This window comes from Cetorhinus maximus, chromosome 12 (genome assembly GCF_964194155.1).
Source record: "Cetorhinus maximus chromosome 12, sCetMax3.hap1.1, whole genome shotgun sequence".
NCBI lineage: Eukaryota > Metazoa > Chordata > Chondrichthyes > Lamniformes > Cetorhinidae > Cetorhinus > Cetorhinus maximus.
Window position 1 is genome coordinate 99019446 of NC_135890.1, and position 14498 is coordinate 99033943.

Genomic DNA, 14498 nt, shown 5'->3' on the forward strand with positions numbered 1-14498 from the left:
CAGAACAGATGCGACGGAGGCGAAGGAACTGAGAGAATGGTACGGAGTCCTTACAGGAAGCGGGGTGTGAGGAGATGTAGTCGAGGTAGCTGTGGGAGTCGTTAGGCTTGTAATGGATATTGGTGGACAGTCTATCACCAGAAATTGAGACAGAGAGGTCAAGGAAGGGAAGGGAAGTGTCAGAGATGGACCATGTGAAAATGATGGAGGGGTGGAGATTGGAAGCAAAATTAATAAAATTTTCCAGGTCCCGACGAGAGCATGAAGCAGCACCGAAGTAATCATCGATGTACCGGAGAAAGAGTTGTGGGAGGGGGCCGGAGTAGGACTGGAACAAGGAATGTTCCACATACCCCATAAAAAGACAGGCATAATATATAATGATACCGATTAGCAATATCATGGTCTGTGAGTGCCACAAAACTAAAATATTAACATACGTATAACACTAAGTTTGCATCAAGTAAGTTCAAAACTGTCACAGTGAGTTCCTTTGGAATTGGTTTACCATTTTTTAGTCTGGGATACATGGTACTAAAAGTATACCAAGAGGTTTTCATCTTTAAAAACAGTTAAGGAACATGATCATCAGAATCAAAGACACATTAGCTTGCTACCTATAATGGGGCCACCACTACTGATATTTACTTCACGTGATACTAAAAACAAAAGAAAAATGTACGACATTGTTATGTACATAAAAAATCTGTTGCATGAGCAAATCTTTTTTTTGGTTTTAGTTTGGTGCAACTCTTATTTTCCATGGTAATAAACATTCAATGTGGCAGATGACACACTTTTTAAAGTATTTGGATCAATTAATTGATTCTCTCCTTGCTGCTTGTTTATTGTTGCTGACTTGCGATTTTAATTTGGAGGTTTTTGAAATTGTTTATTAGCATGTTCTTTCTTGCTACCTTTTGATTGGAATGTTTTCTTGTGATATGTCACAGCTCTAGGAATATGAAAACTGAGCCAATCAAGTTCAAATCTGATATTAAAATTAACATGATTTACACAGATGCTGAAGTGGGATGTCAAAAGCATGAAGTGTCCTGAGGTGTGACAGAGAGTATAAGTAGTTGTATCAATGGTATTTTAATTCAATATCACAATATCTTTACAGTGCAGAAGGAGGCCATTCGGCCTATCGAGTCTGCACTGGCTCTCAGAAAGAGCATTCCACCTAGTCCCACTCCCCTGCCTTATCCCCGTAACCTTGCATATTCTCCCTCTTCAGGTAGCAATGCAATTCCCTTTTGAATACCTCGATCGAATACTAGAAAGTTGCCTGTGTAATTGGTCATCATCAGTTGATGAATATGTTTTCTTTTATATACATGATAGCAATGGATTTAGGAATGAGTTTAGAAACTCTCTTCACAGAACTATCTACTGGCCAGAAAGTGGGGTGGGGAGTTTTAACGTGCTTTTGGGGGCAGGTTTGGAGGACTGAGGGGATGTTGAGGGGGCGAATGAGGAAAATTAGAAAAATCAAGGGCGGAGAGTAATGCTGACATATTCACGTCTCCTCCTGCTTTCCCTGGAGTCAGCCTTTATGCACTGATGGCAACTTGCTTGGTAGCAGTGGGAAGCCAATTGATGTTGTTGTCGAAGCAATTAACAGGCATATTCCGAGGGCAGTGGAATTTTACTAGTGGCATACGGGATTCCCGCTGCAGCTCGTCAGTCACAGGAAGCGAGTGCAAAGCGGGAGGTCGGTGTGCCATGAGAATAATAAGGTGCAAATCAGCAAGCCTGAGATCATCCACAGCCAGAGACTTGCAATGGCATGATTATCTCCTGGAAGCTGATATCATGGAAAGTGTTGAAGCCTTTTCTCTAGCCATTTTGCTGCTCCATTTCATCCTACCCTCTCTCATCCCATTCACACTTGCTGCGGACACAATGAAGGCTGTCAGCCATTGTTGCAATTGTGTGCGATGGATCGCCCTCCCACCTCCTCAGCCTGCCCGCCATTACTAAATGAATGCCCTCTTAATTGGACCTCTCCGGAAAGATTGTACTGTCACTCCCAAAACTGCAACGATTGAGTTCGCGATCTGGGAATAGTTCAGAAAAAAAACCTAACCTGGGCAAATTCAGCCGTACATCATATAGGCAGTTATATGTTAAAACTGTTATCAAAATCTGAGACATGAGATGTGTGCGAACTCAAGGTTTTTAATATTATCTAATATATACAATAAATAAAGGAAAAAAGACATTTATTTAGCACCTTTCATGACATCAGAATATCAAGAAGCCCTTTACAGCTGATGAAGTGTTCTTGAAGTGGAATTACTGTTGTAATGGAGGAAACCAGACAGCCAATTTACAGCAAGTTTCCACAAACAGCAATATGATAATGACCAGATAATCTGTTTTTTTAGTGATGTTTTAGTATTAATATACAGATACTAGTGAATCTCTCATAATATCACAAGGTAATTCATTTACTGATTTGTAATGACAGTTATTCAATGAAAATGTAATTTAAATCAGCAGTATCTTTTAAGTTGTTGATAGTCTGCCTTTTTATATTTGATTAGGGAGCGAAAGAAATTTCTAGTTGGTTATTGTAATGGCTGCTTGGACAGTCAGCACATGATTTGGCTATTGGCAATTAATCCAGAGTCTGATTTTAAATAGTGCCAGTGAGCTGGAACTGAACTTCAAGGACATTTTCTTTTACTTTTAACTTTATGATATTCATACCAGTTGGTATAGAGTTGAGACTGTACAAATCAAAACAATAAAGGGAATAACTTGATACTGTAAGGAACATATCTTTTTATTTCTGTTGGACTGTTGTAAAGAATATATCTTTTCATTTTCTGTTGGACTGGGGATTAAAATTACAATGGTTGCAGGTTGAAAGACATGTCCATTGGAACAGGATGAGAGATGTATACGATGTTGCAGTCCTGGAACAGAGTGTGCCATAAAAGACAGGATGGTGCTAGAAAGGAGTCCTGGACCAAGGGAACTGCCTGGAAACAATGTTTAATTGGCTCCTGACCAGGTGACCAGATTTTTGTGTGAGAGCAGTGAAGCTGGTTAGCTCTTAGCCTGAAAGGAACAAGACCTAAAACCTCTTTCTCCTGTGTGTGGAAGATTCCAGTAATTCCACAATAATAGCTTGCTGGCTTTTTCTTCTCATATCTCTATAACCTGTTCTCTCCCTGAAAACCCCTGTCAAGAGGCAAAGGGGAAAATCACTGTTAGAGACATTGAAAGGAAAGTCCTTAACCAGTGAATGAAATACTGAAAGTGCTGGGAGAGCACCTCCAGTCATCAACAAGAACTAAAAGGAATTTGGAAGACATTGATCAAAATCAACCCACTGAATCCTGTACTCTGGAATTGGCGCTATTGAACTGTTTTATCCCACCCTTAAAATTCATGTTTTCGTGTGTCTTATGTGTATTGTATGTATGTGTATAGGGATTTAAGAAAGGGTAGAGGTAAGGTTATAGAGCTAGAAATTAGCAGTTCATATTTCTTTCTTTTGCCACTGGTTAATGACAGTTTGTTCAATAAACAGTTTATTTACTTATTAAGTTTACAAACCTGGTGCTCGTATTCTGTTAACCTAAATTAAACAGTTAGGTAGAATTGGGGAAATCTGGTAGTTTGATCAAACTTTTTCACATTTGTCGCGGCTCAGGGAACAGTGGGGTTTGATATTACAGCGCACTATGCCCAGTGAGTTGTAACAATACACCAACAAATCTTAAAGAGTAAAGACAGCTGCTGCAAACACATACACTATTGACAACACTATGATTAAGGGATACAAAACCATTTCAAAATATGCAACGTTCGAACATTCCTCTGTTCCAAGAGCTCATGAAGAAGGGTCAATTCAGGGAGCTGCTGCTAGGCCATATATTTGACTTTGCATGGAAAATTTAATAATTGAGCCAGAACTAAACTTTACTGAATTTTGAATAATCAGCACAGATCCTTTTTTTTCAGAATCAGAATGGTGCACTCAGGGCAAGGTTTCCATGCAAAGAAATGAGAATGTTAAGGTTTACAAAATAATGTTGCCAGTAGTCTTCAAGACTAGGTTTAGAAAAAAATTGTCCTGTTTAAGTGAGAAGTTCAACATAATCTTCTATTGTTGAACCACTTTTCGGACCATCAAGAATCAGGCTACCTGTAATGTTCATTCCACCTGTCAGGAATGGTGTTAAGAATGTCCACTTGTGCAAGTGAATGGGATCCTGAGCGAATCAAGTGACATCAGATGAAGTAGGTCATATTTAGTATCGATGTCTTGTAAAATTCCCAAACCAAAGCTTTGCTTAGGGATCCTGCAAATTTAATTTAAATTAAATTAATACATTTGGAATATAAAGTTAGCCTCAGTAATGGTAGCCAGGTCACCTATCATTGATTGTTGTAAAACCCGTTGGATTCACTGATGTCCACAGGGAAGGAAATCTGCCCCCCTTACCTGATCTGGCCTATATGTGGCTCCAGACCCATAGCAATGTAGTTGACTCTTAACTGCCCTCTGAGTGGCCTAACAAACCACTGATTTCAAGGGCAAGTAGGGATGGGCAACAAATGCGGCCTTGCTAGTGGCACCCACACCCCATGAAAGAAGAAAAAAAACTTGTGGGAGCCAATTTGTGTATAGCAAACTCCCAGCAACAGCAATGTGTCATTTATCAGATAACCTCTTTTAGCAATGTTGGTTGACAGCTAAATATTGGTCAGAATGATGAAAAGAGCAACTTTATTCTTTTGACAAATAGTGGCATCAGATTTCTAACATCCACTTGAGGGCAGTTTAACATCTCATTTGAAAAATAACACCTCCAACATATGCCCTCAGTAATACACTGGGAGTGATAGCTTAGATTTTTGAGCTCAACTCTCTGGACTGGAATGAACCCGTAACATTCTGACTCAAAAATGAAAGTATACCCACAGAGCCACAGCTGACATGATTTATTTGCATCGTTTTTCACTTTTTTCTCTAATCTCAGTATTTTTATATATTTTTAATTTTCTAGCCAATTTTCTCCCTCTCCTGAAAAGTGTTAACTCCTTGCTAATTGTTAATCACATGGGTACCAGTTTCTCTGACATCTGATTCAACTAACCATTCACAAATCTTGACAGTCAAGGTAATCAAAACCTTGATTAAATGTGCTACCCAAAATATGTCAGTATGATTTAGCACATCACCTGATCTTCCAAAATCTACTGTCTCAGACTTGCTGAAACAGTGTGTAAAGTTGTACTAGTTGTACAAGTGAATAGGGCTAATAAAATGCAGAATTGTAGCATAGTGGCTATGTTACTGGACATCCTGAGGCCTCATCTAATGATCTAGAGCAGTGGTGGGCAACCTGCAACCCATGGGCCGCATGTGGACCATCAGGGTTCTGAGTGTGGCCCGTGAGACATTTTGTTGACTATTGCCCTCGCACAGGATTGCCAGATTCCTCCATCTGTGTAGTTTTTTTTTCCTACCGGTGCTACTAAAGTGATACGCGTGCAAAGCAAGGGCATGTGAAGTGAGGTGTGTGCTGATTGCACTGTGAGAGCCGTGCACTCCCTCTGTGTCCAATCAAAGCCCTGCTACCGTTCAACCAGCATGCCCCTCAAATTCTAGGTACGCAGACGCAGTTAGCAAAATGACCCTATCCTGGGAGATCGTCTTGGTTACGATACTGGTGGACATGGGGGTCATGGTTATTGCACATGCCCAATTTCAATCTTGCGGCCAATTGAGATGAAGGAGGGCCACTCAGGCGGTGGACTCACTAGCCGAGGTTACCCATCACTGATCTAGTGACATGAGTTCAAATCCCACCACTGCAGTTGGGAAATTTAAATTCAATTATTTAAATAAATCTGGAATTAAAAAGCTAGTATCAGTAATGGTGACCATGAAAGTACTGGATTTTTGTGAAAACCCATCAGATTCACTAATGTCCTTCAGGGAAAGAAGTCTGCCATCTTTATCTAGTCTGGTCTGGTCTATCTGTTATTGCAAACCCACAGCAACGTAGTTAACTCCTAACTGCCTTCAAATGGTCAAACAAGCCACTCAAGAAGGCAGCTTACCACCACTTTCTCAAGAGCGATAGGAATGGGCAATAAATGCTGCCCTTGCTAGCAATGCCCACATCCTGTGGATGAATAATTAAAAAATACATCAGAATTCTAATCCAAACAGTAAAAGGAAACACAAGGGTACGGATGGGAAAGTTGAGAAAGTACTTCTCAGTTGGTTTCAAAATGTATGTGGGAGAGGTTCATTTATCAGTGACCCCACTGCTAGCCTAAAAAGCGAACCAATTGGCCGAATCATTTGACAAGCCTGATTTAAATTGCTTGAATAACTGGTTTTAGCTTTGGAAGTTTTGGTCCTGCTGTTGACAAAGGTAAAAGCTGTGGTTATCCCCAATCATGTAAAACTGTATTGGGAGACCCTCATGAAGGAGGGCAAACACCATTAGCTAAGGACAAAGCAAAATACTGCAGAGGCTGGAAATCTGAAATAAAAACAGAAAATGCTGGAAAAACTCAGCAGCTCTGACAGCATCTGTGGAGAGAGAAACAGAATTAATGTTTCGAGTCCATATGACTCTTCTTCATTAGCTAAAGAGTTCTATTCAATGACTTAATGACTGTGGAGCATGAAACCAAATTAAATAGTTTTAGAGTTTGATGGCTTCCTTCCACTGACTGCCTCAGTTCAATGAAAATGTTTTGTTTTGTTGTCAGTGCATTCTGGGAAATGTAGTTCCACAGAAACAAGATGAAAACTACAGTTCCCATAATGCATCACACATAGTGAGCATGAAGTGCGCACACCAGGCGGAATTTTACAATGGTGGGATTTTATGGTCCCGCCGAAGTCAGCGAACTTTTGAACCACTCACCACATTTTATGGTCCTGCCTCCGCCTTGATGGGGCTGTAAAATTCCCCCCACACTTTGTTCACAGCAGCTGAAATCTCCATTAGGAAGGCTCAATGAAATTTCTAACTTAAAACCCGGGGCAGAATTTTCTGCCTGTCGGGCGGGTGGAGTGGGAGCAGGCACGGACCAAATCAGCGCCTGTGATTGGGCCTATGCCACCATTTTACGTGACGCACGACCGGAAGTGCTGACTAGGCACTTTACAGCCTTCCGGACTGAATATTGAGTTCAACAACTTTAGATCATGAACTGTCTCCTCCATCCCCACCCCCTTTCTGATCCCCCCACCTTTTCCAATAATTTATGTATATTTTTCTTTTCCCACCCATTTCCATCCATTGTCTTATCTCTACCTTTTAGCCTATTTTGATCTCTTCCCCCCACCCCACCCCCACTAGGGCTATCTGTCCCTTGCTCGTCCTGCTTTCTACCCTTAATGTCACCATTAGCACATTCCTTAGCTAATATCACCACCGTCAACACCTCTTTGGCCTTTTGTCTATGGCATCTTTTGGCAATCTCCACTTATCACTGACCCTCTGTCCAGCTCTACCTGTCGGTGGGACAGCTTATATTTCACCTCTTTTCTATTCTTCCTTGGTTCTGTTGAAGAGTCATACAGACTCGAAACGTTAACTGTGCTCCTCTCCGCAGATGCTGTCAGACTTGCTGAGTTTTTCCAGGTATTTTTGTTTTTTGTTTCGGAAGTGCTGTGCAGGAGGGGGAGGTGGGCGTAGCCGGAGTCAGGAGTGCGCTCTTTCATGCATGTGAAAAGTTTTAAGGTTAAACTGTTTAATAAAGTGGTGAAAAAATTTTAATGACCTGTCCCCTCATGTGAAACTGGGACATGTGCGTTAATTTTAATAAAAAATTTTGTGAAAATTTTAAATCATTCATGAAACCTCATCCCCGCCCGTGGATGAGGTTCTATGAAAAATGCGAAGGCCGCCTGGGCTCTTCGTCCGCCCGCCCGCCCGCCAACCTTGAGGTTGGACGGGCAGCTCAGGCAATTGCTTTTTAAGTGGCCTTAATAGGTCTTTGACAGTGCGGCGGGCGCGCAGACGAGTCGGCTGCGCGCCCGCCGCACTGTAAATCTAAATGACGCGCGGTGACTCACCCCGCGTCACTTTACGCCTCGCACGCCGATCCTGCCCCCAGGTTCGAGGCAAAAAAAAAGGCAGGCAGACAGAAATCTCTAATATTAAATAACTAAGCTTGTTGATTTATTCAGAATGATGTCATTTAATTTTTAAGTAAATGTTATTCCGGTTATGCAACTGACGTGAATGTAGCCGGAAAATTGAAGCTGATAGATAACATTGTGAAGCAATTAGTGGAGTGTTTTAACCAGTTGGTTTTAAGGAACTTGTTGTTTTGTGAACAGTACCGTTGAAAAAAAATTGAGAAGTTTGACTCCTGGGTTTTCTGTCAGCTGCTCGTTTCTTTCAGCAGTACTATTTGTTACTTTTTAATTCACTGAGAGTTAATCAATCGTAATTTAAGTAATTTAACAGACAATAATCGCTTGTGCAATCGTGGTTTATAAGCCCTGTAACCATGACGCTTTGGAGCTCTGACTGTGAGATATGACACTTAAAGGTGACTCCTTTGGGCCACACTTTCAGGTGTAATGCCTCTAGAGAGGTGTGACATAATAACGCACACCATGTAAATTTCTTTAAAGTTAACTAAATTGCAGAGCTAGGTGTTGGTCACTGATTCTTAAGGCAGTTTGGTGCATTTCACGCATTAGCTGAAGGTGTTGGTAATGCATAGAGTTGGAGGGGGACAGAAATGTGAGCCTTAAAAATGAAGAGCAAGACGGAAACCCTTGTATTAAAACTGTAAGGCAGGCCGACCAGCTTTCCAACATTGAGAGTCTTTATTTTCCAATTAGATGATTCTTAAGTCAGTCAAACAGTCTTTGCCACCATCGTCAGCATGTGAATGACCAATGAACGTCAGTTCAAAGAAAACGTGAAAAAGCACTATTTTAAATGGCTCTCTGATCCAGCATGTCCTGGAGATTACCTTTGAGGTTCCCGGAGACTCAGGCTAGTCCTGGAAGATTGGCAACCCTAAGTGGTGTCAGCATTCTGAAATGAGCCCAGAAATTCTGTATTGGTTGCATTTTAATCTCACTGCCAAGGACAACCATTGGAGGGGCGCAACCTTTAACGGGGTTTGGTTAGTTTCAGGTCTGGAGTGAAATTTGAGAACACCACTGGAGTGTTCTTCTATTTTTCCTTAGTCCTGTTGAAGAGTCATACGGACTCGAAACGTTAACTGTGTTCCTCTCCGCAGATGCTGTCAGACCTGCTGAGATTTTCCAGGTATTTTTATTTTTGTTTTGGATTTCCAGCATCCGCAGTTTTTTTTTGCTTTTACCACTGGAGTGTTACCTTGGTGCTCAGAAATATCGGAGGAAGCAGACCCCCCCCCCCTTATGCAAGTTCTCGCTCAGGGTCCCTGTCACCTAAACATTTAGCTCTGTCTAGTTTCAGGGAGAAAAGATCATGGGCAAATTTCCAGATGGACTGAACTCATTTCCGATCTGGTAGAGAATCGAGCGTGTTTGGTTTAAAACGTCATTTTGCACATTGCACGGTTTGATTTTTCAAGAGACCAAAACGATTCGGTGTGCTTTTATGATGTTCTCACTGCAGCAGAAAGGTTAGCGGGAAGGAGTGTGCAGAACCTTTGATTCTTTTATTTTTAAACCAGCGGCTCGGAAGTGGAGTATTGCCCGTTTAAGCGTGAGTCAGTCCCGCCCGGAACAAAAGCTTTCACAGAGGGTTGGATTCAGGTTCCTCTGATGTAACAGCGCTCGTATCTGGCGCAGCGTTTCTCTCTCTCTCTCCCTCTCTCTCTCTCGACCATTCGCTGTTTTTTTTAGAGCACATCCCAAATAAACCGATGCGATTCGCCCGGGCGGATCGGACATTTCATTCGACTTCACAGTGTGTGCGAGAGACAGAGAGAGAGAGATGGACCTTCACATTTTGGAGCACCGGCTCAGGGTGACGAGCCTCAGCAAAGCCGGGCTGGAGCGTTACACACACGGGCTCATCAAACTCGTCTTCTTGCGGGACAAGACCAGGTAACTGACTTTTGCTCCGTTTCACCCTCTCCAGCGTGTAGTTCAAAGCAACAAAAAAAAAACAAACTGGTTCCCAGTTGCGGCTGGCGCCGTTGTTCTATTGGCTTTTTAGAATTTAAGTTTTTTAGAAAATTGAAGGTCTGGTTTTCATCTTTTGGCGGAAACACTGGGAAACCGGCCCCCGAATTGACCCCCTTTTTTAAAAATTGTTTTTACTTTGAGGTCAATCATCCTGGGAGCTCTTCCTCGCTCAATCCTGGGTTGTGTACTGCAGCCTTTTCAAAGTTCAGAAAGTACAGCTACTTAAACACAATTTATAGCTAAAGAGAAAGAAAATCTAGTGCTCGTGCTGGGATGCTGTTAATCTTTCAGTTGAATATTTACCCTGATTTTACATCTTTTTTTTAAAAAAAAGTCTACAGATTCTGTCTTGGACATTATTAGCTCTGTCTTGGATGTGTTTATGAAGAGGATGGGTGTGCCAAGAAACGTTCCTGTCTTGTGCAACTAGTTCTACAATCCCCCTGCGTTAAAATATTGAACCCTGAGCTTTGTTATTTAAATTTGCTTCACTCATCTTTTGTTTTTATTCAACCACAAAGCAAATTCTGGCAGCTCAGCTCACTTCTAGAAGGCCCTAGTTTCATTTCATGGCCTGTACAGTAGTGGATGATCTGGATTGGACATTGGTGTAGGGTAGTGCAGTTCATTTCTGTGAACAGGGCTAGGTAAACCTGGCCTGGGGTCTTGTTCTTTATTACTGGCTTAAAAACTCAAGACCACTGGTTAGATGCAAAGTGAGGCTGAGGTCAGCTGTTGTGTTTTTGATCATGTGCCTGACAAAATTAAAGGTGGAAAGAGCTTGCCTTTTATGTAACACCTTCTACATCTTCAGGATGTTCCAAAGCACATTCAATAAATTGCTTTTGAATTACCTTTTGTTATGTAGGCAAACGTGGCAACTGATTTATGCACAGCAGGATTCCACAAACAGCAAAGAAACCAATGATCAAAGATGTTGCCTTACCCTTCTTGACTACGTTCTTTCCAATGGTGGAGGACCCCAGACTTTTAACACTACTGCTACTCTTCTGTTTTTGTGGGATTTACAGCACAGAAACTCCCTATTCTGTTCAACTGGTCTGTGCTGATGTTTATGTTTCACAAGAACCTTCTCCCACTCTACATTATCTAACTCAACCGGTAAATCTTTTGGTTTCTTTCTCCGTCGTGCAGATATCCAGCTTCTCCTTAAATGCATCTATGCTGTTTGCCTTGACTACTTCACGTGGTAGCAAGTTCCACATTCCAACTGCTCACTGACTAAGTTCTAAGTTCCTTTTTTTTTAATGGTACTTCAGTAATAAAGATGTCCCAAGAGATTGGGAGAACTCCTCCTCTTTGAAAAATATTATGAGATATTTTACAACCACCCGAAGAGGCAGAGGAGAACCTCTGTTTACTGTTATAGTTGAAAGGTAAATAAGAGTTAATCACTGAATGATACCACAATTTTAGGTCTTATGGCTTAATGTGTAGTTCTCTGAACAGGTGGAATCTTGAGAGGGAGAAAATCACATTGAAAATATTTATCAAAGATAATGGACCCTTTAACATCACAGTTTCAATCTCTGTTTATCCACCACAGCAAATGAAATAGTAAGAATCTGGCACGTCCCTCACTTCTCCCTGAATGAGGTAATATTCAGACGTTATTGTAGTCATGTGTAAAGACCAAAATTGCAAACTCACAAAAGGGGTCTCACTAACATACAAGAATTAGAAAAGATCTTTTGGTCTTCTCCTAGTTTACTGAAAAATTGTCTCAAAATGAAAAAACTGTCTAAAAATGAACATGGTCCGCTCACTGGGCACAGAAGGGCAGAAGTAGTGTTAAAAGTCTAGGGCCCTCCGCCATTGAAAAAGAGTGTGGTCAAGAAGTCTTAAAGATAACACCCTTGAAATTATCCTGATGCAGAAGTAGGCCGTTCAGCCAATCGAGTCTGCTCCACCACTCAATGAGATCATGGCTGATCTGATAATCCTCAACTCCACTTTCTTGCTTTTTCCCCGTAACCCTTGATTCCCTTACTGATTAAAAATCTGTCCATCTCAGCCTTGAATATACCTAACAACCCAGCCTCTACAGCCCTCTGCGGTAAAGAATTCCACAGATTCACTACCCTCTGAGAGAAGAAACTCCCCTCATCTCTGTCTTAAATGGGTGACCCCCTTACTCTGAGATTATGCCCTCTGGCGCTAGACTCCCTCTGGCGCTAGACTCCCCCACAAGGGGAAACAACCTCTCAGCATCTACCCTGTCAAGCCCCCTAAGAATCTTATATGTTTCAATAAGGTTGCCTCTCACTCTTCTAAATTCCAATGAGTACAGGCTCAACCTACTCAACCTCTCATCATAAGAAAATCCCTCCATACCCAGGATCAACCCAGTGAACCTTCTCTGGACTGCCTCCAATGCCAGTATATCTTTCCTTAGATAAGGGGACCAAAACTGTTCACAGTAGTCTAGGTATGGTCTAACTAGTGCCTTGTATAGATTTAGCAAGGCTTCCTTATTTTTATAGTGTCCTCGGCCCAACCATCTTCAGCTGCTTCATCAATGACCTTCCTTTCATCATTAGGCCAGAAGTGGGGATGTTCGCTGATGATTCTGCAATGTTCAGCACCATTTGCAATGACTCAGATGCTGAAGCAGCCCATGCCCAAATGCAGCAAGACCTGGACAATATCCAGGCTTGGGCTGACAAGTGGCAAGTAACATTCGTGCCATACAAGTGCCAGGCAATGACCATCTCCAACAAGAGAGAATCTAACCATCGGCCCTTGATGTTCAATGGCATTGCTGTCAGTGAAACCCCCGCTATCAACAACCTGGGGGTTACCACTGACAGAAACTGAATTGGACTAGCCTTATGAATACTGTGGCTACAAGAGCGGGTCAGAGGCTAGGAATCTTGCGACAAGTAACTCACCACCTGACTCCCCAAAGCCTGCCCACCATCTACAAGGCACAAGTCAGGAGTGTGATGGAATACTCCCCACTTGCCTGGATGAGTGCAGGTCCCACAACACTCAAGAAGCTTGACACTGTCCCGGACAAAGCAGCCTGCTTGATTGGCACCACATCAACAAACATTCACTCCCTCCATCACCAATGCACAGTGGCAGCAGTGTATACCATCTACAAGATGGACTGCAGGAATTCTCCAAGACTCCTTTGACAGCACCTTCCAAACCCATGACCACTACCATCTAGAAGGACAGCAGATAGATGGGAACACCACCACCTGGAAGTTCCTCTCCAAGTCACTCACCATCCTGACTTGGCAATATATCGCTGTTCCTTCACTGTCGCTGGGTCAAAATCCTGGAACTCCCATCCGAACAGTACCATGGGTCTACCTACACCACATGGACTGCAGCAGTTCAAAAAGACAGCTCACCACCACCACCTCCTCAAGAGCAGCTAGGGATGGGCAATAAATGCTGGTCCAGCCAGTAAATCCCACATTACGTGAATGAATAAAAAAAAACTCCATTCCCTGTGAAATAAAGGCCAACATTCTATTTACTTTTCTTATTACCTGCTGAACCTGCATGTTAGCTTTTTGGGATTCAAGCACGAGGACTCCCAAATTCCTCTGTGCTGTAGCTTTCTGCAGTCTTTCTCTATGTAAATAATATTCAGCTCCTCTATTCTTCCTGCCAAAATGCATAACCTCACATTTTCCCACATTATATTCCATCTGCCAAGTTTTTGCCCATTCACGTAACCTGTCTATATCCCTCTGTAGACTTTGTGTCATCCTCACTGCTTGCCTTCCCACCTATTTTTGTGTCATCTGCAAACTTGATGATAGTACATTTACTTCCCTTATCCAAGTCATTAATATATATTTTAAATAATTGTGGCCCCAGCACTGATCCCTGTGGCACTCCATTAGTTACAGGTTGCCATCCTGAAAATGCCCCCCTTATCCCAACTCTTGGTCTTCTGTTAGTTAGCCAATCCTCTATCCATGCTAATATACTACCCCCAACACCATTGGCTCTTTTCTTATTAAATAGCCTTATGTACAGTACCTTATTGAACACCTTTTGGAAATCCAAATATATTATATCTACTGGTTCCCCTTTATCTATCCTGCTTGTTACCTCCTCAAAAAATTCTAATAAGCTTATCAGGCATGATTTCCCCTTCCTGAAGCCATGCCGACTCTGCTTGATTATATTATGCATTTCTAAATGCTCTGCAATTGCATCCTCTATAAAAGACTCTAACATTTTTTCTCAATGACAGATGTTAAGCTAACTGGTCTATAGTTACATGCTTTTGTCTCCTTCCCTTTTTGAATAATTGGCAGTTTTCCAATATTCTGGGACTGTTCCAGAGTCTAAGGATTCTTGGATGATTACTACCATTGCA

The 14498-nt window shown here is 42.0% G+C and overlaps 1 protein-coding gene across 4 annotated transcripts in view; it reads left to right on the top strand.

Annotated features, from left to right (window-relative positions):
- Positions 1–14498, top strand: part of LOC144687758 (cytosolic arginine sensor for mTORC1 subunit 2-like) — a 128260-nt gene that overhangs the window by 26321 nt on the left and 87441 nt on the right. Inside the window, exons 1-2 of one of the 4 annotated variants that reach the window (XM_078554241.1) lie at positions 9933–10051; positions 11001–11254. The exons of 2 other annotated variants lie outside the window; for them this stretch is intronic. Coding sequence is in view for 1 of the 2 variants with exons in the window: in XM_078554238.1 (XP_078410364.1) it covers positions 9939–10051 (113 nt within the window). In the remaining variant the exon portion in view is untranslated. Of the gene's footprint in view, positions 1–9739; positions 10052–11000; positions 11255–14498 lie in introns of those variants that run through there. One more of the 4 variants, XM_078554238.1, reaches the window with a different exon arrangement.